General features: G+C 50.9%; 1 protein-coding gene across 1 annotated transcript in view; it reads left to right on the top strand.

The window, feature by feature from the left end:
* The first annotated feature begins 8,998 nt into the window (after positions 1 to 8,998).
* RNPEP (arginyl aminopeptidase) overlaps positions 8,999 to 22,212 on the top strand; it is an 82,227-nt gene continuing 69,013 nt past the window's right edge. The window contains exon 1 of the mRNA XM_069756472.1: positions 8,999 to 9,498. Within this exon, the coding sequence (XP_069612573.1) occupies positions 9,025 to 9,498 (474 nt within the window). The 5' untranslated portion in view covers positions 8,999 to 9,024. The remainder of the gene's footprint in view (positions 9,499 to 22,212) is intronic.

Below are 22,212 nucleotides of genomic sequence, written 5' to 3' on the forward strand. Positions count from 1 at the left end.
ACAATAGTCCTTCCACGAGTCCAACAGAACAGATTCGGGGGCACCTCCCGATAATTCTTGTGCCAGCTAACAAAGCAATAGTCCACACGAGTCCAATGGATCCCAAAACAATCTCACGAACGACGAGATATGTCCTCAGCTCAAGTCTCGCCCCGTTCGCTTCCGCAGTCACAGATGGACGTGTGGTCTTGCCTCAGCTAAGAATCCCCACTCCTTCTCCTTTAAGGATCAACTCACATCTGATCTCAAAAATAAGAATGGATTGTCTGAGCTCCTGGGATCAGCCCATGAAGGGGGGTAGGGGTCACACCTTCTATTCAATGGTTGGGTCCACCAGAAGATTCTAGACTGGTGGGCTCCGCTTAGTCTATCTAGTATGTACATTTGACTAGCCACCTGCTGTGAGGAAGAATGGCTATTCTTCACTAGTGGTGTTGACAAAGCTTAATTACATTATAGCTTAGGGCTGCAAGTATTGGGGGAAGGAGACATATTGTTACAGGTGAACTCCCAGCACAAGAAAATACATAAATTACAGCTAATAGAAACCAGAGAACAGTTACATACATCAAATGGCATATTATTCAAATACAGGACAGGGCAAAAGTACAGATCATGACAGTCATATTATAGGTTCTTCAAAGTAGCCACCTTTTGCTTTGATGACTGTTTTGCACACTCTTGGCATTCTCTTGATGAGCTTCAAGAGGTAGTCACCGGGAACGGTCTTCCAACAATCTTGAAGGAGTTCCCAGAGATGCTTAGCACTTGTTGGCCTTTTTGCCTTCACTCTGCAGTGCAGCTCACCCCAAACCATCACACCTCCTCCTCCATGCTTCACGGTGGGAACCAGGCATGTAGAGTCCATCCGTTCACCTTTTCTGCGTCGCACAAAGACACAGTGGTTGGAACCAAAGATCTCAAATTTGGACTTATCAGACCAAAGCACAGATTTCCACTGGTCTAATGTCCATTCCTTGTGTTCTTTAGTTCAAACAAGTCTCTTCTGGTTGTTGCCTGTCCTTAGCAGTGGTTTCCTAGCAGCTATTTTACCATGAAGGTCTGCTGCACAAAGTCTTCACTTAAAGGGATACTGTCACCTGAATTTGGAGAGAACAATCTTCAGCCATGGAGGCAGGGTTTTTGGGTGTTTGATTCACCCTTTCCTTACCCGCTGGCTGCATGCTGGCTGCAATATTGGATTGAAGTTCATTCTCTGTCCTCCATAGTACACGCCTGAGCAAGGCAAGATTGCATTGTGCAGGCATGTACTACGGAGGACAGAGAATGAACTTCAATCCAATAGTGCAGCGAGCGTGCAGCCAGCGGGTAAGGAAAGGGTGAATCAAACACCCAAAAACCACGCCTCCACGGCTGAAGATTGTTCCCTCCAAATTCAGGTGACAGTGTCCCTTTAACAGTTGTTGTAGAGATGTGTCTGCTACTAGAACTCTGTGTGGCATTGACCTGGTCTCTAATCTGAGCTGCTGTTAACCTGCGATTTCTGAGGCTGGTGACTCGGATAAACTTATCCTCAGAAGCAGAGGTGACTCTTGGTCTTCCTTTCCTGGGGCGGTCCTCATGTGAGACAGTTTCTTTGTAGCGCTTGATGGTTTTTGCTACTGCACTTGGGGACACTTTCAAAGTTTTCCCAATTTTTCGGAATGACTGACCTTCATTTCTTAAAGTAGTGATGGCCACTTGTTTTTCTTTACTTAGCTGCTTTTTTCTTGCCATAATACAAATTCTAACAGTCTATTCAGTAGGACTATCAGCTGTGTATCCACCAGACTTCTGCACAACACAACTGATGGTCCAAACCCCATTTATAAGGCAAGAAATCTCACTTATTAAACCTGACAGGGCACACCTGTGAAGTGAAAACCATTCCCGGTGACTACCTCTTGAAGCTCATCAAGAGAATGCCAAGAGTGTGCAAAGCAGTCATCAAAGCAAAGGGTGGCTACTGTGAAGAACCTAGAATATAAGACATAATTTCAGTTGTTTCACACCTTTTTGCTAAGTATATAATTCCACATGTGTTAATTCATAGTTTTGATGCCTTCTGTGTGAATGTACAATTTTCATACAGAAAAATCTTTAAATGAGGTGTGTCCAAACTTTTGATCTGTACTGTACACTACATGTGAACACAGCTTCAGACTTACATTTTTATTTAAAAAAAAAGGTTTAAAAAAGAAAACATGTTAACCATGCAATTTAATGATCACTGTAAATAATCCATTCATGGCAGGACTGCGGAGTTGGGAAGCAAAATCTCAAGACTCCTCAAATTCCATGTCTCCCGACTCCACAGCACTGGTCACTACTGAGCATGTACATAAAGTGCAGCACAGATTCATCTCAGCTAAAAGCCGAGATCCTTAGATCAGGAGCAGAACAGACATTTAACCCCTTAGCGACCGCCGATACGCCTTTTAACGGCGGCCGCTAAGGTACTTAAACCACAGCTGTGGAAAAAGTAAATAGCGCCCCCCAGAGTCGGATTTTCTCCGGGGTCTCGGCTGCCGAGGGTAGCCGAGACCCCAGAGAACATGATTCGGGGGGGGGTTTTAACCCACCCCGCATTTGCGATCGCCGGTAATTAACCGTTTACCGGCGATCGCAAAAAAAACGCGATCTCTTTTTAATTTCTCTGACCTCCGATGTGATCGCACATCGGAGGACAGAGAAAAGGGGTCCCAGGTAGCCCCCCAATACTCACCTATCTCCCCCGATGCTCCTCGTGTCTCCCGGTGGGCGCCGCCATCTTCAAAATGGCGGGCGCATGTGCAGTGCGCCCGCCGGCCGGCCCCGCGAGGATCTTTGTGGTCTCGGCTGCCGGGGTTAGCCGAGACCCCAAAGAGCATGATCGGGGTCGGTTTTAGCGACCCCTGTTTTGCGATCGCCGGTAATTAACTGTTTACCGGCGACCGCAAAAAAAAAAAAAAAGTCAAAGTGTAATTCTCTGTCCTCTGATGTGATCGCACATCAGAGGACAGAGAAATAGGGGGATTCGGGGACCCTGCCATACTCACCTGTGTCCCTGGGTCCTCCTGCTGCTCCTCCTGGCCGCCGGTAAAAGAAAATGGCGGGCGCATGCGCAGTGCGCCCGCCATCTGTCTCCATCTGCCGGCCGGAGAAGAGCAGTTGGGGTTAAAATTAGGGTTAGGGGTAGGGTTAGGGGTAGGGTTAGGGGTAGGGTTAGGGGTAGGGTTAGGGGTAGGTTTAGGGTTAGGGCTAGGGTTAGGGGTAGGGTTGGGGTTAGGGGTAGGGTTAGGGTTAGGGGTAGGGCTAGGGGTAGGGTTAGGGGTAGGGTTAGGGCTAGGATTAGGGTTAGGGCTAAATTTAGGGTTAGGATTGGGGCTAAATTTAGGGTTAGGGTTGGGGCTAAATTTAGAGTTAGGGTTGGCGCTAAATTTAGGGTTAGGCTTCTTTCACACTTACGTCGGTACGGGGCCGTCGCAATGCATCGGCCCGACATACCGACGCACGTTGTGAAAATTGTGCACAACGTGGGCAGCGGATGAAGTTTTTCAACGCATCCGCTGCCCAATCTATGTCCTGGGGAGGAGGGGGCGGAGTTACGGCCACGCATGCGCGGTCAGAAATGGCGGATGCGACGTACAAAAAAACGTTACATTGAACGTTTTTTTGTGCTGACGGTCCGCCAAAACACTGATCCAGTGCACGACGGACGCGACGTGTGGCCATCCGTCACGATCCGTCGGCAATACAAGTCTATGGGCAAAAAACGCATCCTGCGGGCACATTTGCAGGATCCGTTTCTTGTCCAAAACGACGGATTGCGACGGATGCCAAACAACGCAAGTGTGAAAGTAGCCTTAGGGCTAGGGTTAGGGTTGGGGCTAAAGTTAGGGCTAGGGTTGGGGCTAAAGTTAGGGTTAGAGTTGGGATTAGGGTTAGGGTTTGGATTAGGGTTGGTATTAGGGTTAGGGTTGGCATTAGGGTTACGCTTGGGATTAGGGTTAGGTTTGGGATTAGGGTTAAGGTTAGGGTTGTGATTAGGGGTGTATTGGGATTAGGGTTAGGTTTGAGGTTAGGGTTGAGATTAGGATTAGGGGTGTGTTGGATTTAGGGTTTTGATTAGGGTTATGGTTAGGGTTGACATTAGGGTTGTTTTGGGGTAAGGGTTGTGATTATGGTTAGGGTTAGTGATTAGGATTATGGATCAGGTTGGGATTAGGGTTAGGGGTGTGTTGGGGTTAGGGTTGGAGCTAGAATTGGGGGGTTTCCACTGTTTAGGTACATCAGGGGGTCTCCAAACACGATAGCCAATTTTGCGCTCAAAAAGTCAAATGGTGCTCCCTCCCTTCTGAGCTCTGCCGTGCGCCCAAACAGTGGGTTACCCCCACATATGGGGCATCAGCATACTCGGGATGAATTGGACAACAACTTCTGGGGTCCAATTTCTCTTGTTACCCTTGTGAAAATAAAAACTTGGGGGCTACAAAATCCTTTTTGTGGAAAAATATATATATATATTTTTTTTATGACTCTGCATTCTAAACTTCTGTGAAGCACTTGGGCATTCAAAGTTCTCACCACACATCTAGATAAGTTCCTTGGGGGGTCTAGTTTCCAAAATGGGGTCACTTGTGGGGGGTTACTACAGTTTAGGTACATCAGGGGCTCTGCAATCGCAACATAATGCCCACAGACCATTCTATCAAAGTCTGCATTCCAAAAAGGCGCTCCTTCCCTTCCGAGCTCTGCCGTGCGCCCAAACAGTGGTTTACCCCCACATATGGCGCATCAGCGTACTCGGGATAAATTGGACAACAACTATTGCAGTCCAATTTCTCCTGTTACCCTTGTGAAAATAAAAAATTGGGGGCTACAATATCTTTTTTGTGGAAAAAAATTTTTTTTTTATTTTCACGACTCTGCATTCTAAACTTCTGTGAAGCACTTGGGCATTCAAAGTTCTCACCACACATCTAGATAAGTTCCTTGGGGGGTCTAGTTTCCAAAATGGGGTCACTTGTGGAGGGTTTCTACTGGTTAGGTACATCAGGGGCTCTGCAAACGCAACATAATGCCCGCAGACCATTCTATCAAAGTCTGCATTCCAAAACGGCGCTCCTTCCTTCCGAGCTCTGCCGTGCGCCCAAACAGTGGTTTACCCCCAGATATGGGGTACTAGCATACTCAGGACAAATTGGACAACAACTTTTGGGGTCCAATTTCTCGTTACCCTTGTGAAAATAAAAACTTGGGGGCTAAAAAATCTTTTTTGTGGAAAAAAAAATATTTTTTATTTTCACGACTCTGCATTATAAACTTCTGTGAAGCACTTGGGCATTCAAAGTTCTCATCACACATCTAGATAAGTTCCATGGGGGGTCTAGTTTCCAAAATGGGGTCACTTGTGGGGGATTTCTACTGTTTAGGCACATCAGGGGCTCTCCAAACGCGACATGGCGTCCGATCTCAATTCCAGCCAATTCTACATTGAAAAAGTAAAACGGCACTCTTTCTCTTCCAAGCTCTGCGGTGCGCCCAAACAGTGGTTTACCCCCACATATTGGGTATCGACGTACTCAGGAGAAATTGCACAACAACTTTAGTGGTCTAATTTCTCCTGTTACCCTTGTGAAAATAAAAATTTGTGGGCCAAAAGATCATTTTTGTAGAAAAAATGCGATTTTTTTTTTTCACGGCTCTACGTTATAAACTTCTGTGAAGCACATGGGGGTTCAAAGTGCTCACCACACATATAGATAAGTTCCTTAAGGGGTCTAGTTTCCAAAATGGTGTCACTTGTGGGTGTTTCTACTGTTTAGGCACATCAGGGGCTCTCCAAACGCGACATGGCGTCCAATCTCAATTCCAGCCAATTCTACATTGAAAAAGTAAAACGGCGCTCCTTCACTTCCAAGCTCTGCGGTGCGCCCAAACAGTGGTTTACCCTCACATATGGGGTATCGACGTATTCAGGAGAAATCGCACAACAACTTTTGTGGTCTAATTTCTCCTGTTACCCTTGTGAAAATAAGAATTTGTGGGCGAAAAGATCATTTTTGTGTAAACAAAAGCGATTTTTTTATTTTCATGGTTCTACGTTATAAACTTCTGTGAAGCACTTGGGGGTTCAAAGTGCTCACCACACATCTAGATAAGTTCCTTAAGGGGTCTAGTTTCCAAAATGGTGTCACTTGTGGGGAGTTTCCACTGTTTAGGCACATCAGGGGTTCTCTAAACGTGACATGGCATCCTATCTCAATTCCAGCCAATTCTGCATTGAAAAAGTCAAACGGCGCTCCTTCACTTCTAAGTTCTGCGGTGCGCCCAAAAAGTGGTTTACCCCCACATATGGGGTATTGGCGTATTCAGGAGAAATTGCATAACAAAATTTATGGTTACATTTCTGTTTTTACACTTGTGAAAATAAAAAAAATGGTTCTGAATTAAGATGTTTGCAAAAAAAAGTTAAATGTTCATTTTTTCCTTCCACATTGTTTCAGTTCCTGTGAAGCACATAAAGGGTTAATAAACTTCTTGAATGTAGTTTTGAGAACCTTGAGGGGTGTAGTTTTTAGAATGGTGTCACACTTCATTATTTTCTATCATATAGACCCCTCAAAATGACTTCAAATGTGATGTGGTCCCTAAAAAAAAATGGTGTTGTAAAAATGAGAAATTGCTGGTCAACTTTTAACCCTTATAACTCCCTAACAAAAAAAAATTTTGTTTCCAAAATTGTGCTGATGTAAAGTAGACATGTGGGAAATGTTATTTATTAACTATTTTTCATGACATATCTCTCTGATTTAAGGGCATAAAAATACAAAGTTTGAAAATTGCAAAATTTTAAAAATTTTCGCCATATTTCCGTATTTTTCATAAATAATCGCAAGTAATATCGAAGAAATGTTACCACTAACATGAAGTACAATATGTCACGAAAAAACAATCTCAGAATCAGTGGAATCCGTTGAAGCGTTCCAGAGTTATAACCTCATAAATTGACAGTGGTCAGAATTGCAAAAATTGGCTCGGTCATTAAGTACCAAATTGGCTCTGTCACTAAGGGGTTAAAGGACATTTCATAACTTTCCCAAATTCTGGTGAAAACATTTACAGCACGTCCTGCACAGAATTACTGTCCATATTATTCTGACTCCACCAAAATGGACACAGACTCTGACTTCACCGCATTGTAGAAGTTGTTAAAATTACAGGGATATCAAATATGTTTTGTGCTTGTTACTGCTTTGTAATTTTTTTTCTTCATCTAAAAAATGTCATTATTGCAATTTTTTTCCTTTCACCCATGACAGCACCTGTGAGAGGCTGCACCTATAAGGACGGAAGACCTACAAGATGAAGTCTCTTAAACCATTAGTGGTTTTCGCACCTTAGGCTAGGTTCACATTGCGTTAGTGCAGTCCGTGTAGCGCATACGCTAACGGACTGCGCTAACGCAATGTCCAAAAAGGATCGCGTTTAGCGATCGCGCTAGCGCAGATGCCCGATCTGCGCTAGCGAGAGCGGACCCAAAAACGCTGCAGACAGCGTTCGAGGTCCGTCACAAAATAACGGAACATTGCTAACGCATGCCAAAAATGGCATGCGTTAGGGATGCGTTACATACATTGCGGTCAATGGGTGCGCTAACGGATTTGTTGCGTTAGTGGCGCTATGTAACGGATTCCGTTAGCGGATACCCACTATCGCAATGTGAACCCAGCCTTAGACTGGGGGTCACACTTGCGAGTGCAATGTGAGAAACTCACTCGAGTCTCTCTCCTCAATACCCGGCACTGCCGCTGGCACTCGGGACCAGAGCGTTTGGCTGTATAGAAATACATGCAGCCGCACACTCCGCTCCTGAGTGCCGGATATGGATGTGTGAGCTTCTCGTATTGCACAAGCAAGTGTGACCCCGGACTTAGAGAGAACCTACCAGATTTTATTTTTCCTCTGTAAAAAAAAATAGCCAGACTTTTAGTTTACTCCTAGAATACAGATTGAAAGAAATGCCCTGGCGTGTGTGACATATACATCTCTATTAGTGCACACTGTGCCTGTAATAGAATGTTAGCCCCCCCGCGTTTGATGATAAGAAATATAGCGGGGGTCTCATGTCCTCATAGTGCAAAGGTTACTTAAGGTTAATTTCGGTTCATTTTAATGTTTAATTAAGGCTGGCGCTTTGATTGGCTCTGAGTCTATTAAACTGGTTTTAGCCTGCTTTTTGCGCGCTCCTTTTATGGCAATCTGATTGGCCATAAGCGTTTTGGCGTTTTTTTGCGGCATATAACCCCCCCTGCTCTGCCCGGGTTACCTCAGTTGCTGGTGCAAGAAGAAAAGAAGAGCCCACCCACCCTTATTTATTTATTTTATTGTCGTGAGGTTTCGCTTGTGGGGAAAAATCACTGTTATGGGTGGATTTGGTCATTTGGAAATTTATGGTTGTTGGAAATATGTTATTTGGAGAATTTTTTAAAGGTATTTATGTAACCCTAAATAAAACCTCACGGCCATTTTTATGCCAGCTTGTGTATGTGTCATTATTTGGGGTATGGGTCTTATGTGGACATGCACTGCACATCCAAGCAGAGGACAGGCTCCGGTACTGGCAGTGCAGCCTGGGGCTCATCATCGCCACTGCCTCTGCCCCCGCTACTACAAGCAGAGGAGAATGGGAGTTTGAATCCTGGGGCGATCAGAGTATGAGTAATGAATGTACAGAGCACAGATTAGCACCAGCCCCTCATTTTATGTGCCCCCCACCACCCCTATACATCTGTGCACCCCTGCTCTCCCTCTATGCGCCCTCTCGAAACTCCCCTCCTCCACACACTCACCTCATGCCTCCGGTGTGCCCCTGAACCCATTCTGTAACCCCCCATACACTGTGTACCCCAATACTGCCAAGGACCTTCCTGTAATGCCTCCATTCTAGCCTGCCCTATAGTGTGCTGCCTACAGGGGGCGCCCTCCTGTCCTCCTGCCCTGCAGTGTGCACTGCACATGCGCTGAGGGCAGCGTCCGCTAATGACCCCACTGAAGGCGGAGGGCAGCGTTAGGACCCAGGAGGCTGCAGAGCGCGTCTCCAGCGGAAGCCATAAGCACAAAGCGCGGAGCTGCACTTCCTATTCCCCGGGAGGCAGGATGGCAGCGCTGCTGGTGGGAGATGTGGCGACCGCTTCCAGTTACCGCGAGTTCCAGCTGGAGCACTTTCACCTGGACTTGCAGGTGGACATGGAGGCCAAGAAGCTGCGGGGCTGTGAGAGGCTGGAGCTGCGAGTGCTCACTGAGGCCACTGAGCTGCGGCTGGACTCCTTCCCCAGCCTGCAAGTCCTGCGCGTGTGGCTGGAGGCGGCAGCCGGGCAGCGGAAGGAGCTGACCTGGGAGGAGAAGCCCTTCACCAGCTATGGCAGCGCCCTGGTCATCAGACTGCCCGAGGCTGGCAGCGCCGGAGCGCACCTTGTGGTCGGTGTGGAGTATGAGGTCGGGGACAACCCTGGGGTGAGACCTGCTGTGCTGCGCCGTGTGTATTGTGCTGCTGTAGCCCCACACTGGGGCCTGCACCTAACCTGTGCCCGCTGCTTGCCCCATGTAGGGTCTGCACCTAACCTGTGCCCGCTGCTTGCCCCATGTAGGGTCTGCACCTAACCTGTGCCCGCTGCTTGCCCCATGTAGGGTCTGCACCTAACCTGTGCCCGCTGCTTGCCCCATGTAGGGTCTGCACCTAACCTGTGCCCGCTGCTTGCCCCATGTAGGGTCTGCACCTAACCTGTGCCCGCTGCTTGCCCCATGTAGGGTCTGCACCTAACCTGTGCCCGCTGCTTGCCCCATGTAGGGTCTGCACCTAACCTGTGCCCGCTGCTGTAGCCCCACACTGGGGTCTGCACCTAACGTGTGCCCGCTGCTTGCCCCATGTAGGGTCTGCACCTAACCTGTGCCCGCTGCTTGCCCCATGTAGGGTCTGCACCTAACCTGTGCCCGCTGCTTGCCCCATGTAGGGTCTGCACCTAACGTGTGCCCGCTGCTTGCCCCATGTAGGGTCTGCACCTAACCTGTGCCCGCTGCTTGCCCCATGTAGGGTCTGCACCTAACCTGTGCCCGCTGCATGCCCCATGTAGGTTCTGCACCTAACCTGTGCCCGCTGCTTGCCCCATGTAGGGTCTGCACCTAACCTGTGCCCGCTGCTGTAGCCCCACACTGGGGTCTGCACCTAACCTGTGCCCGCTGCTTGCCCCATGTGGGGTCTGCACCTAACCTGTGCCCGCTGCTTGCCCCATGTGGGGTCTGCACCTAACCTGTGCCCGCTGCTTGCCCCATGTGGGGTCTGCACCTAACGTGTGCCCGCTGCTTGCCCCATGTGGGGTCTGCACCTAACGTGTGCCCGCTGCTTGCCCCATGTGGGGTCTGCACCTAACCTGTGCCCGCTGCTTGCCCCATGTGGGGTCTGCACCTAACGTGTGCCCGCTGCTTGCCCCATGTGGGGTCTGCACCTAACGTGTGCCCGCTGCTTGCCCCATGTGGGGTCTGCACCTAACGTGTGCCCGCTGCTTGCCCCATGTGGGGTCTGCACCTAACGTGTGCCCGCTGCTTGCCCCATGTGGGGTCTGCACCTAACGTGTGCCCGCTGCTTGCCCCATGTGGGGTCTGCACCTAACGTGTGCCCGCTGCTTGCCCCATGTGGGGTCTGCACCTAACGTGTGCCCGCTGCTTGCCCCATGTGGGGTCTGCACCTAACGTGTGCCCGCTGCTTGCCCCATGTGGGGTCTGCACCTAACGTGTGCCCGCTGCTTGCCCCATGTGGGGTCTGCACCTAACGTGTGCCCGCTGCTTGCCCCATGTGGGGTCTGCACCTAACGTGTGCCCGCTGCTTGCCCCATGTGGGGTCTGCACCTAACGTGTGCCCGCTGCTTGCCCCATGTGGGGTCTGCACCTAACGTGTGCCCGCTGCTTGCCCCATGTGGGGTCTGCACCTAACGTGTGCCCGCTGCTTGCCCCATGTGGGGTCTGCACCTAACGTGTGCCCGCTGCTTGCCCCATGTGGGGTCTGCACCTAACGTGTGCCCGCTGCTTGCCCCATGTGGGGTCTGCACCTAACGTGTGCCCGCTGCTTGCCCCATGTGGGGTCTGCACCTAACGTGTGCCCGCTGCTTGCCCCATGTGGGGTCTGCACCTAACGTGTGCCCGCTGCTTGCCCCATGTGGGGTCTGCACCTAACGTGTGCCCGCTGCTTGCCCCACAGTGGGGTCTGCACCTAACGTGTGCCCGCTGCTTGCCCCACAGTGGGGTCTGCACCTAACGTGTGCCCGCTGCTTGCCCCACAGTGGGGTCTGCACCTAACGTGTGCCCGCTGCTTGCCCCACAGTGGGGTCTGCACCTAACGTGTGCCCGCTGCTTGCCCCACAGTGGGGTCTGCACCTAACGTGTGCCCGCTGCTTGCCCCACAGTGGGGTCTGCACCTAACGTGTGCCCGCTGCTTGCCCCACAGTGGGGTCTGCACCTAACGTGTGCCCGCTGCTTGCCCCACAGTGGGGTCTGCACCTAACGTGTGCCCGCTGCTTGCCCCACAGTGGGGTCTGCACCTAACGTGTGCCCGCTGCTTGCCCCACAGTGGGGTCTGCACCTAACGTGTGCCCGCTGCTTGCCCCACAGTGGGGTCTGCACCTAACGTGTGCCCGCTGCTTGCCCCACAGTGGGGTCTGCACCTAACGTGTGCCCGCTGCTTGCCCCACAGTGGGGTCTGCACCTAACGTGTGCCCGCTGCTTGCCCCACAGTGGGGTCTGCACCTAACGTGTGCCCGCTGCTTGCCCCACAGTGGGGTCTGCACCTAACGTGTGCCCGCTGCTTGCCCCACAGTGGGGTCTGCACCTAACGTGTGCCCGCTGCTGTAGCCCCACAGTGGGGTCTGCACCTAACGTGTGCCCGCTGCTGTAGCCCCACAGTGGGGTCTGCACCTAACGTGTGCCCGCTGCTGTAGCCCCACAGTGGGGTCTGCACCTAACGTGTGCCCGCTGCTGTAGCCCCACAGTGGGGTCTGCACCTAACGTGTGCCCGCTGCTGTAGCCCCACAGTGGGGTCTGCACCTAACGTGTGCCCGCTGCTGTAGCCCCACAGTGGGGTCTGCACCTAACGTGTGCCCGCTGCTGTAGCCCCACAGTGGGGTCTGCACCTAACGTGTGCCCGCTGCTGTAGCCCCACAGTGGGGTCTGCACCTAACGTGTGCCCGCTGCTGTAGCCCCACAGTGGGGTCTGCACCTAACGTGTGCCCGCTGCTGTAGCCCCACAGTGGGGTCTGCACCTAACGTGTGCCCGCTGCTGTAGCCCCACAGTGGGGTCTGCACCTAACGTGTGCCCGCTGCTGTAGCCCCACAGTGGGGTCTGCACCCAACGTGTGCCCGCTGCTGTAGCCCCACAGTGGGGTCTGCACCCAACGTGTGCCCGCTGCTGTAGCCCCACAGTGGGGTCTGCACCCAACGTGTGCCCGCTGCTGTAGCCCCACAGTGGGGTCTGCACCCAACGTGTGCCCGCTGCTGTAGCCCCACAGTGGGGTCTGCACCCAACGTGTGCCCGCTGCTGTAGCCCCACAGTGGGGTCTGCACCCAACGTGTGCCCGCTGCTGTAGCCCCACAGTGGGGTCTGCACCCAACGTGTGCCCGCTGCTGTAGCCCCACAGTGGGGTCTGCACCCAACGTGTGCCCGCTGCTGTAGCCCCACAGTGGGGTCTGCACCCAACGTGTGCCCGCTGCTGTAGCCCCACAGTGGGGTCTGCACCCAACGTGTGCCCGCTGCTGTAGCCCCACAGTGGGGTCTGCACCCAACGTGTGCCCGCTGCTGTAGCCCCACAGTGGGGTCTGCACCCAACGTGTGCCCGCTGCTGTAGCCCCACAGTGGGGTCTGCACCCAACGTGTGCCCGCTGCTGTAGCCCCACAGTGGGGTCTGCACCCAACGTGTGCCCGCTGCTGTAGCCCCACAGTGGGGTCTGCACCCAACGTGTGCCCGCTGCTGTAGCCCCACAGTGGGGTCTGCACCCAACGTGTGCCCGCTGCTGTAGCCCCACAGTGGGGTCTGCACCCAACGTGTGCCCGCTGCTGTAGCCCCACAGTGGGGTCTGCACCCAACGTGTGCCCGCTGCTGTAGCCCCACAGTGGGGTCTGCACCCAACGTGTGCCCGCTGCTGTAGCCCCACAGTGGGGTCTGCACCCAACGTGTGCCCGCTGCTGTAGCCCCACAGTGGGGTCTGCACCCAACGTGTGCCCGCTGCTGTAGCCCCACAGTGGGGTCTGCACCCAACGTGTGCCCGCTGCTGTAGCCCCACAGTGGGGTCTGCACCCAACGTGTGCCCGCTGCTGTAGCCCCACAGTGGGGTCTGCACCCAACGTGTGCCCGCTGCTGTAGCCCCACAGTGGGGTCTGCACCCAACGTGTGCCCGCTGCTGTAGCCCCACAGTGGGGTCTGCACCCAACGTGTGCCCGCTGCTGTAGCCCCACAGTGGGGTCTGCACCCAACGTGTGCCCGCTGCTGTAGCCCCACAGTGGGGTCTGCACCCAACGTGTGCCCGCTGCTGTAGCCCCACAGTGGGGTCTGCACCCAACGTGTGCCCGCTGCTGTAGCCCCACAGTGGGGTCTGCACCCAACGTGTGCCCGCTGCTGTAGCCCCACAGTGGGGTCTGCACCCAACGTGTGCCCGCTGCTGTAGCCCCACAGTGGGGTCTGCACCCAACGTGTGCCCGCTGCTGTAGCCCCACAGTGGGGTCTGCACCCAACGTGTGCCCGCTGCTGTAGCCCCACAGTGGGGTCTGCACCCAACGTGTGCCCGCTGCTGTAGCCCCACAGTGGGGTCTGCACCCAACGTGTGCCCGCTGCTGTAGCCCCACAGTGGGGTCTGCACCCAACGTGTGCCCGCTGCTGTAGCCCCACAGTGGGGTCTGCACCCAACGTGTGCCCGCTGCTGTAGCCCCACAGTGGGGTCTGCACCCAACGTGTGCCCGCTGCTGTAGCCCCACAGTGGGGTCTGCACCCAACGTGTGCCCGCTGCTGTAGCCCCACAGTGGGGTCTGCACCCAACGTGTGCCCGCTGCTGTAGCCCCACAGTGGGGTCTGCACCCAACGTGTGCCCGCTGCTGTAGCCCCACAGTGGGGTCTGCACCCAACGTGTGCCCGCTGCTGTAGCCCCACAGTGGGGTCTGCACCCAACGTGTGCCCGCTGCTGTAGCCCCACAGTGGGGTCTGCACCCAACGTGTGCCCGCTGCTGTAGCCCCACAGTGGGGTCTGCACCCAACGTGTGCCCGCTGCTGTAGCCCCACAGTGGGGTCTGCACCCAACGTGTGCCCGCTGCTGTAGCCCCACAGTGGGGTCTGCACCCAACGTGTGCCCGCTGCTGTAGCCCCACAGTGGGGTCTGCACCCAACGTGTGCCCGCTGCTGTAGCCCCACAGTGGGGTCTGCACCCAACGTGTGCCCGCTGCTGTAGCCCCACAGTGGGGTCTGCACCCAACGTGTGCCCGCTGCTGTAGCCCCACAGTGGGGTCTGCACCCAACGTGTGCCCGCTGCTGTAGCCCCACAGTGGGGTCTGCACCCAACGTGTGCCCGCTGCTGTAGCCCCACAGTGGGGTCTGCACCCAACGTGTGCCCGCTGCTGTAGCCCCACAGTGGGGTCTGCACCCAACGTGTGCCCGCTGCTGTAGCCCCACAGTGGGGTCTGCACCCAACGTGTGCCCGCTGCTGTAGCCCCACAGTGGGGTCTGCACCCAACGTGTGCCCGCTGCTGTAGCCCCACAGTGGGGTCTGCACCCAACGTGTGCCCGCTGCTGTAGCCCCACAGTGGGGTCTGCACCCAACGTGTGCCCGCTGCTGTAGCCCCACAGTGGGGTCTGCACCCAACGTGTGCCCGCTGCTGTAGCCCCACAGTGGGGTCTGCACCCAACGTGTGCCCGCTGCTGTAGCCCCACAGTGGGGTCTGCACCCAACGTGTGCCCGCTGCTGTAGCCCCACAGTGGGGTCTGCACCCAACGTGTGCCCGCTGCTGTAGCCCCACAGTGGGGTCTGCACCCAACGTGTGCCCGCTGCTGTAGCCCCACAGTGGGGTCTGCACCCAACGTGTGCCCGCTGCTGTAGCCCCACAGTGGGGTCTGCACCCAACGTGTGCCCGCTGCTGTAGCCCCACAGTGGGGTCTGCACCCAACGTGTGCCCGCTGCTGTAGCCCCACAGTGGGGTCTGCACCCAACGTGTGCCCGCTGCTGTAGCCCCACAGTGGGGTCTGCACCCAACGTGTGCCCGCTGCTGTAGCCCCACAGTGGGGTCTGCACCCAACGTGTGCCCGCTGCTGTAGCCCCACAGTGGGGTCTGCACCCAACGTGTGCCCGCTGCTGTAGCCCCACAGTGGGGTCTGCACCCAACGTGTGCCCGCTGCTGTAGCCCCACAGTGGGGTCTGCACCCAACGTGTGCCCGCTGCTGTAGCCCCACAGTGGGGTCTGCACCCAACGTGTGCCCGCTGCTGTAGCCCCACAGTGGGGTCTGCACCCAACGTGTGCCCGCTGCTGTAGCCCCACAGTGGGGTCTGCACCCAACGTGTGCCCGCTGCTGTAGCCCCACAGTGGGGTCTGCACCCAACGTGTGCCCGCTGCTGTAGCCCCACAGTGGGGTCTGCACCCAACGTGTGCCCGCTGCTGTAGCCCCACAGTGGGGTCTGCACCCAACGTGTGCCCGCTGCTGTAGCCCCACAGTGGGGTCTGCACCCAACGTGTGCCCGCTGCTGTAGCCCCACAGTGGGGTCTGCACCCAACGTGTGCCCGCTGCTGTAGCCCCACAGTGGGGTCTGCACCCAACGTGTGCCCGCTGCTGTAGCCCCACAGTGGGGTCTGCACCCAACGTGTGCCCGCTGCTGTAGCCCCACAGTGGGGTCTGCACCCAACGTGTGCCCGCTGCTGTAGCCCCACAGTGGGGTCTGCACCCAACGTGTGCCCGCTGCTGTAGCCCCACAGTGGGGTCTGCACCCAACGTGTGCCCGCTGCTGTAGCCCCACAGTGGGGTCTGCACCCAACGTGTGCCCTTTTCTTGCACCGTGAAGGGCTCGCATCTAACCTTTGCCCTCTCCTTGCACCATATACTGTGAGTCTCTTTTGCTGATTTGACTCTTCAGTGAGTTGGTTCTGTTATTTATTTGTCTTTACAATGTGGCTGTAGATCATTGACGAGCAGTTGGAGGGTACAAATAAACATGTCTTTAGTTATTATCTTGCTACTTAAGATTACGCTATCAGAACCACATGGTTACCTCCAGAGCCCGTTCAGGCCACATTCACGTCAGTGTTTTACATAATTGTTCCATTTCTTGTGTTGGCTTACAATCAGAGGAAAAGTATAATAGAAACACGACCATTTTTGCGTTTTTCACCCGCTCTTGGTTCTGGCGTGCAGATACTGATGTGTGAACAACGACATTGACTGCTTCGGCCGGCGGTTTGTGTATGGGGGTGCCGGCTGTTTGGTGGTTGAGAGAAATGTCAATTGAATTTATCTGATTTTGGACTGTCGGTCGCATTGTTCTCCCAGAGATAAGCAGCTGGCCAAGTGAGCGTTCTTGTATGTGGAAGTGATGGCTTTTGGTTGAACGATCAGCCAAAACGCTCTTCTGCCGATAGCCATGTAATGTGTATGGCCAAACTTTTCCCTTCCATAAATCTATATTCCATGGAGAGCAGAATGTCGTACTACAGGCAGATGTTTCCAGATGGCGGACGTACTAGCACCTTACCTTAGTGCTACTTTGTACTCCACGGTTTCTCTACGCAGTTTTCCACCAGGAGCACTCTGAGAATGAGGTTTTGTGACTGATCTCTCCCGCACACAGTGGTATAAAAATATGGAGCCCGATTTAACAAAGGTCTCTTCATCAGAACAAAAAATGTCATCAACTGTTGTGGAGACACACCGCACCTGTGAGATTTGCTGAATACAGTAAGTGGCACACACCTCCTAATGATTCAGGCACAGATTGAAGTAGCCGGTGATTGGCAGCGGGGTTTGTGACAACACACTGTTACATGATTGTTGGGAGAGACAGTGCCAGCATCTGCACCACAGATGAGTATACTGTATATACTCGAGTATAAGCCGACCCCCCCCCTCCCCCCCCTAATTTTGCCACAAAAATCTGGGAAAACTTAATGACTCAAGTATAAGCCTAAGGTGGAAAATGCAACAGCTACTGGTAAATTTCAAAAATAAAAATGGATACCAATAAAGGTAAAATTAATTGAGACATCAGTAGGTTAAGTGTTTTTGAATATCCATATTGAATCAGGAGCCCCATATAATGCTCCATAAAGTTTATGATGGGCTCCATAAGATGTTCCATATTAAACTATGCCCCGTATAATGCTCCACAAATGTGGATTATGGCCCCATAAGATGCTCCATACAGATAACTGCCGCATATAATGTTGCACATGGCCACATAAGATGCTCCATACATACATTTGCCCCGTATAATGCTGCACATGGCCGCATAAGATGCTCCATACAGATATTTGCCCCGTATAATGCTCCACAATTGTTGATTATGACCCCATAAGATACTCCATAGAGATATTTGCCCCCCATATCATGCTGCACATGGCCCCATACAGATGCCCCATACAGATATTTGCCCCCATATCATGTTGCACATGGCCACATAAGATGCTCCATACAGATATTTGCCCCATATGCTGTTGCTACGATTTAAAAAAAAAAAATACATACTCACCTCTCAGGCATAGAGGTGGAGCCGCATATTCAATACTGTAATGAGCGGTACCATGTGACCGCTCACTACAGGAAGAAGCTGCAGCGCTGGAAGAAGCAGGGACTGCGCCAGGAGTAGGCGAGTATAATTAGACAGCCCCCCCTCCACTGCCGACCCCTGGGTATTACTCGAGTATAAGCCGAGAGGGAGACTTTCAGCCCAAAAAAGTGGGCTGAAAATCTCGGCTTATACTCGAGTATATACGGTAAGTGTTATTTTAACCGCTTGACCCCGAAGCCTGTCTTCAACTTCCTGGCCAGGCCATTTTTTTCAATTTTGACCACCGTCACTTTGAGGCCATAACTCTGGAACGCTTCAACGGATCCAGGTGATTCTGAGATTGTTTTCTTGTACCATATGATACTGGTAAAATTTCTTCGATATGACTTACATGTAATTGTGAAAAAAAGCAAACGTAAATTTGGTGCAAATTCTGAAAATTTTGCAATTTTTGAAGTTTGATTTTTTTTTTTTTTTTTTATGTCCTTAAATCAGAGGGATATGTCACAAAAATTAGTTAATAAATAACATTTCCCACATGTGTACTACACTGTTCCAAATTATTATGCAAATTGGATTTAAGTACACAAAGATTTAATTGTTTTGGTTTTCAAATAAACTCATGGATGGTATTGTCTCAGGGCTCAATGGATCACTGAAATCAATGTTAAACACATGTGATAATTAGTTTTCCAGGTGATTCTAATTAAAGGAAAACTACTTAAAAATTATGTTCCACATTATTAAGTAGGCCATAGGTTTCAAGTAATATGGGAACTAAAAAGGATCTCTCTGCTGCTGAAAAGCATTAAATTGTGCAATGCCTTGAACAAGGTATGAAAACATTAGATATTCCACAAAAACTTAAGAGTGGTCATCATACTGTGAAGAGGTTTGTGACTAAAACAGAGCACAGACAGAGTTCATGCAGATAAAGGCATAATGAGGAAGGTTTCTGCCAGACAAATTCATGGGATTAAGAGAGCAGCTGCCAAAATACTATTACAAAGCAGCAAACAGTTATTTGAAGCTGCTGGTGCCTCTGGAGTCATAGTAACATACATAGTAACATAGTTAGTAAGGCCGAAAAAAGACATTTGTCCATCCAGTTCAGCCTATATTCCATCATAATAAATCCCCAGATCTACGTCCTTCTACAGAACCTAATTGTATGATACAATATTGTTCTGCTCCAGGAAGACATCCAGGCCTCTCGAACCTCAAGGTGTAGGATCCTTCAAAGGCTTGCTGTGGTGCATAAACCTAATATTCAGCCACCCTTAAACAGTGTTCACAAGCAGAAATGGTTAAAGTGGGCCCAGACATACATGAACACTAATTTCCAAATAGTCTTGTTAACTTATGAGTGTCAAGCAACCCTGGATGGTCCAGATGGATGGAGTAGTGGATGGCCACCATGTCCCAACAAGGCTGCGATGTCAGCAAGGAGGTGGAGGAGTCACATTTTGGGCCAGAATTACGGGGAAACAGCTGTAGGATGCTTTAATGTTCCTGAAGGTGTGAAAATGACCTCTGCAAAGTATTTAGAGTTTCTGACTGACAACTTTCTTCCATGGTCTAAAAAGCAGAAATGTGCTTTCAGGAGCAAAATCATCTTCATGCATGACAATGCACCATCTCATGCTGCAAAGAATACCTCTGAGTCATTGGCTGCTATGGGCATAAAAGGAGATAAACTCATGGTGTGGCCACCATCTTCACCTGACCTCAACCGTACAGAGAACCTTTGGAGTATCATCAAGCAAAAGATCTATGAGGGTGGGAGGCAGTTCACATCAAAACAGCAGCTTTGGGAGGCTATTCTGACTTCATGCAAAGAAATACAAGTAGAAACTCTCCAAAAACTCACAAGTTCAATGGATGCAAGAATTGTGACGGTGATATCAAAGAAAGGTTCCTATGTTAACATGTAACTTGGCCTGTTAGGAGGTTTTGGAGTTAAATAGCTTTTTTGTTCAGTGAATGTGACCTCCTAATGCTGCAAATTCCACAAATGAGCATTTTCAGTTCTTTAAAACATATCAAATGTTTAGAAATTCTACTCTGCCTAATAATTTGGAACAGTGCATTTTGAGTTTTTATTCATTTTGGAGATTATACTGTTGGGAGGTTTCTTCAATAAAATTCGATGTATAATCTAACGGGTGATGACTTTTATTAGACTGACTGCCATTTGCACCCACCATTTAGGAAAATCCGAGAAAAATATCATTTGCATAATAATTTGGAACACAGTGTATGCATCAGCAGTTTTGGAACCAAAATATTTTTTGTCAGGAAATTATAAGGATTAAAAGTTGCCCAGCATTTTTTTTTTTTTTTAAATAAAATTACGAAACCATTTTTTTTATGGACCACCTCACACTTGAAGTCACTTTGAGGGGTCTATAGGACAGAAAATAGCCAAAAGTGACACCATTCCAAAAAGTGCACCCCTCAAGGTAATCAAAACCACATTCAAGAAGTTTATTAACCCTTCAGGTACTTCACAGGAGCTGAAGCAATGTGGAAGGAAAAAATGAACATTTTAACTTTTATGTCACAAAAATGATCTTTTGGCAACAATTAGTTTATTTTCACAAGGGTAAGAGGAGAAAATGGTCCACTAAAATTGTTGAGCAATTTCTCCTGAGTACGCCTATGTCCCGTATGTGGGGTAAACCACTGTTTGGGCGCACGACAGAGCTCGGAAGGGAAGGAGCACCTTTTGACTTTTTGAACGCAAAATTGGCTGGAATTGAGCGGACACCATGTCGCATTTGAAGAGCTCCTGATATGCCTAAACATTGGAAAACCCCCACAAGTGACCCCATTTTGGAAACTAGACCCTTTAACGAACTTATGTAGCTATGTGGTGAGCAGTTTGAACCCTCGGGCTCTTCACAGTAGTTTATAACGTAGAGCATTGAAAAAAAATAAATAAATTTTTTTTGCCACAAAAATGATCTTTTAGCACCAATTTTTTTTTTTTTAAATTTTCACAAAGGTAACAAAAGAAAATAGACCACAAAGTTGTTGCACATTTTCTCCTGAGTATGCCGATACCCTATATGTGGGGGAAAACCACTGTTTGTGTACACGGCAGGTCTTAGAATGGAAGGAGTGACATTTTGGATTGCATGGAATTGTCTTCAGGCGTCATGTTGCATTTACAGAGCCGCTGATGTGCCTAAACACTGGAAATCCTCCACAATTGACCCCATTTTGGAAACTACACCTCCTAAAGGAATTTATCTAGAGGCATAGTTTCATAGTATCTTATATATAATTGTCTAAGGGTCACTCCCGTCTGTCTGTCCTTCTGTCACGGTTATTCATTTGCTGATTGGTCTTGCCAGCTGCCTGTCATGGCTGCCGCGACCAATCCGCGACGGGCACAGTCCGGAAGAAAATGGCTGCTCCTTACTCCCCAGTCAGTGCCTGTCGCCCGCATACTCCCCTCCGGTCACCGCTAACACAGCGTTAATGCCGGCGGTAACGCACTCCGTTACCGCCGCTATTAACCCTGTGTGTCCCCAACTTTTTACTATTGACGCTGCCTATGTGGCATCAATAGTAAAAATTGTAATGTTAAAAGTAATAATAATAAAAAAAAAAAAACCTGCTATACTCGCCCTCTGTTGACGCTCGCGCCGGCCGCCATCTTCTGTTGCAGGTTCAGGTGGCAAAGATGGTATGGGAGCAGGACATGCCATGATGTCACGGTCATATGACCGTGACGTCATCACAGGTCCTGCGCTCATACCAACCCTGGGATCGGAAGCTGCCGTGGACTACAAGGGACCCTCGGAAAGGTGAGTATATGTTTATTTTTTAACCTGTGACAAACCTGGCTGGGCAATATACTACGTAGCTGGGCAATATACTACGTGACTGGCCAATATACTACATGGCTCTGTGCTATATAATACTTCGCTGTGCAATATACTACATGGCTCTGTGTTGTATACTACTTCGCAGTGCAATATACTACATGGCTCTGTGCTGTATACTACGTCACTGGGCAATATACTACGTGGCTGCGCAGTATACTATGTGGCTGGGCAACATACTACGTGATCTGAATGATCCACACCCCCCATGAACCAATTGTATTCCAAGATACAATCTGGCTTTCTGACTTGTGCTGTGGTCCCACGAACAGTGACAAGGGTGCTGTTGTCATGGTGTATGGTGGTCAGGATAAGGATATCCCTTTTGTCTTTATACTTGACCACCAGCATTTTGTTGCTGCATTGGGCTCTACTTTCCCTTTTTCTCAGCGTTTGCCCAATTAGCGACTTAGGGAGGCCTCGCTGATTTATTTATTTTTATTTTATTTTTTTTCGCATGGTGCCGCATGCAGCTGTACCTCTGGCAGAGAGGGCCTTGAAGAGTGGGACGCTGGTGTAAAAGTTATCAATGTAG

The sequence above is a fragment of the Ranitomeya imitator genome, chromosome 3, assembly GCF_032444005.1.
Source record: "Ranitomeya imitator isolate aRanImi1 chromosome 3, aRanImi1.pri, whole genome shotgun sequence".
Lineage (NCBI taxonomy): Eukaryota > Metazoa > Chordata > Amphibia > Anura > Dendrobatidae > Ranitomeya > Ranitomeya imitator.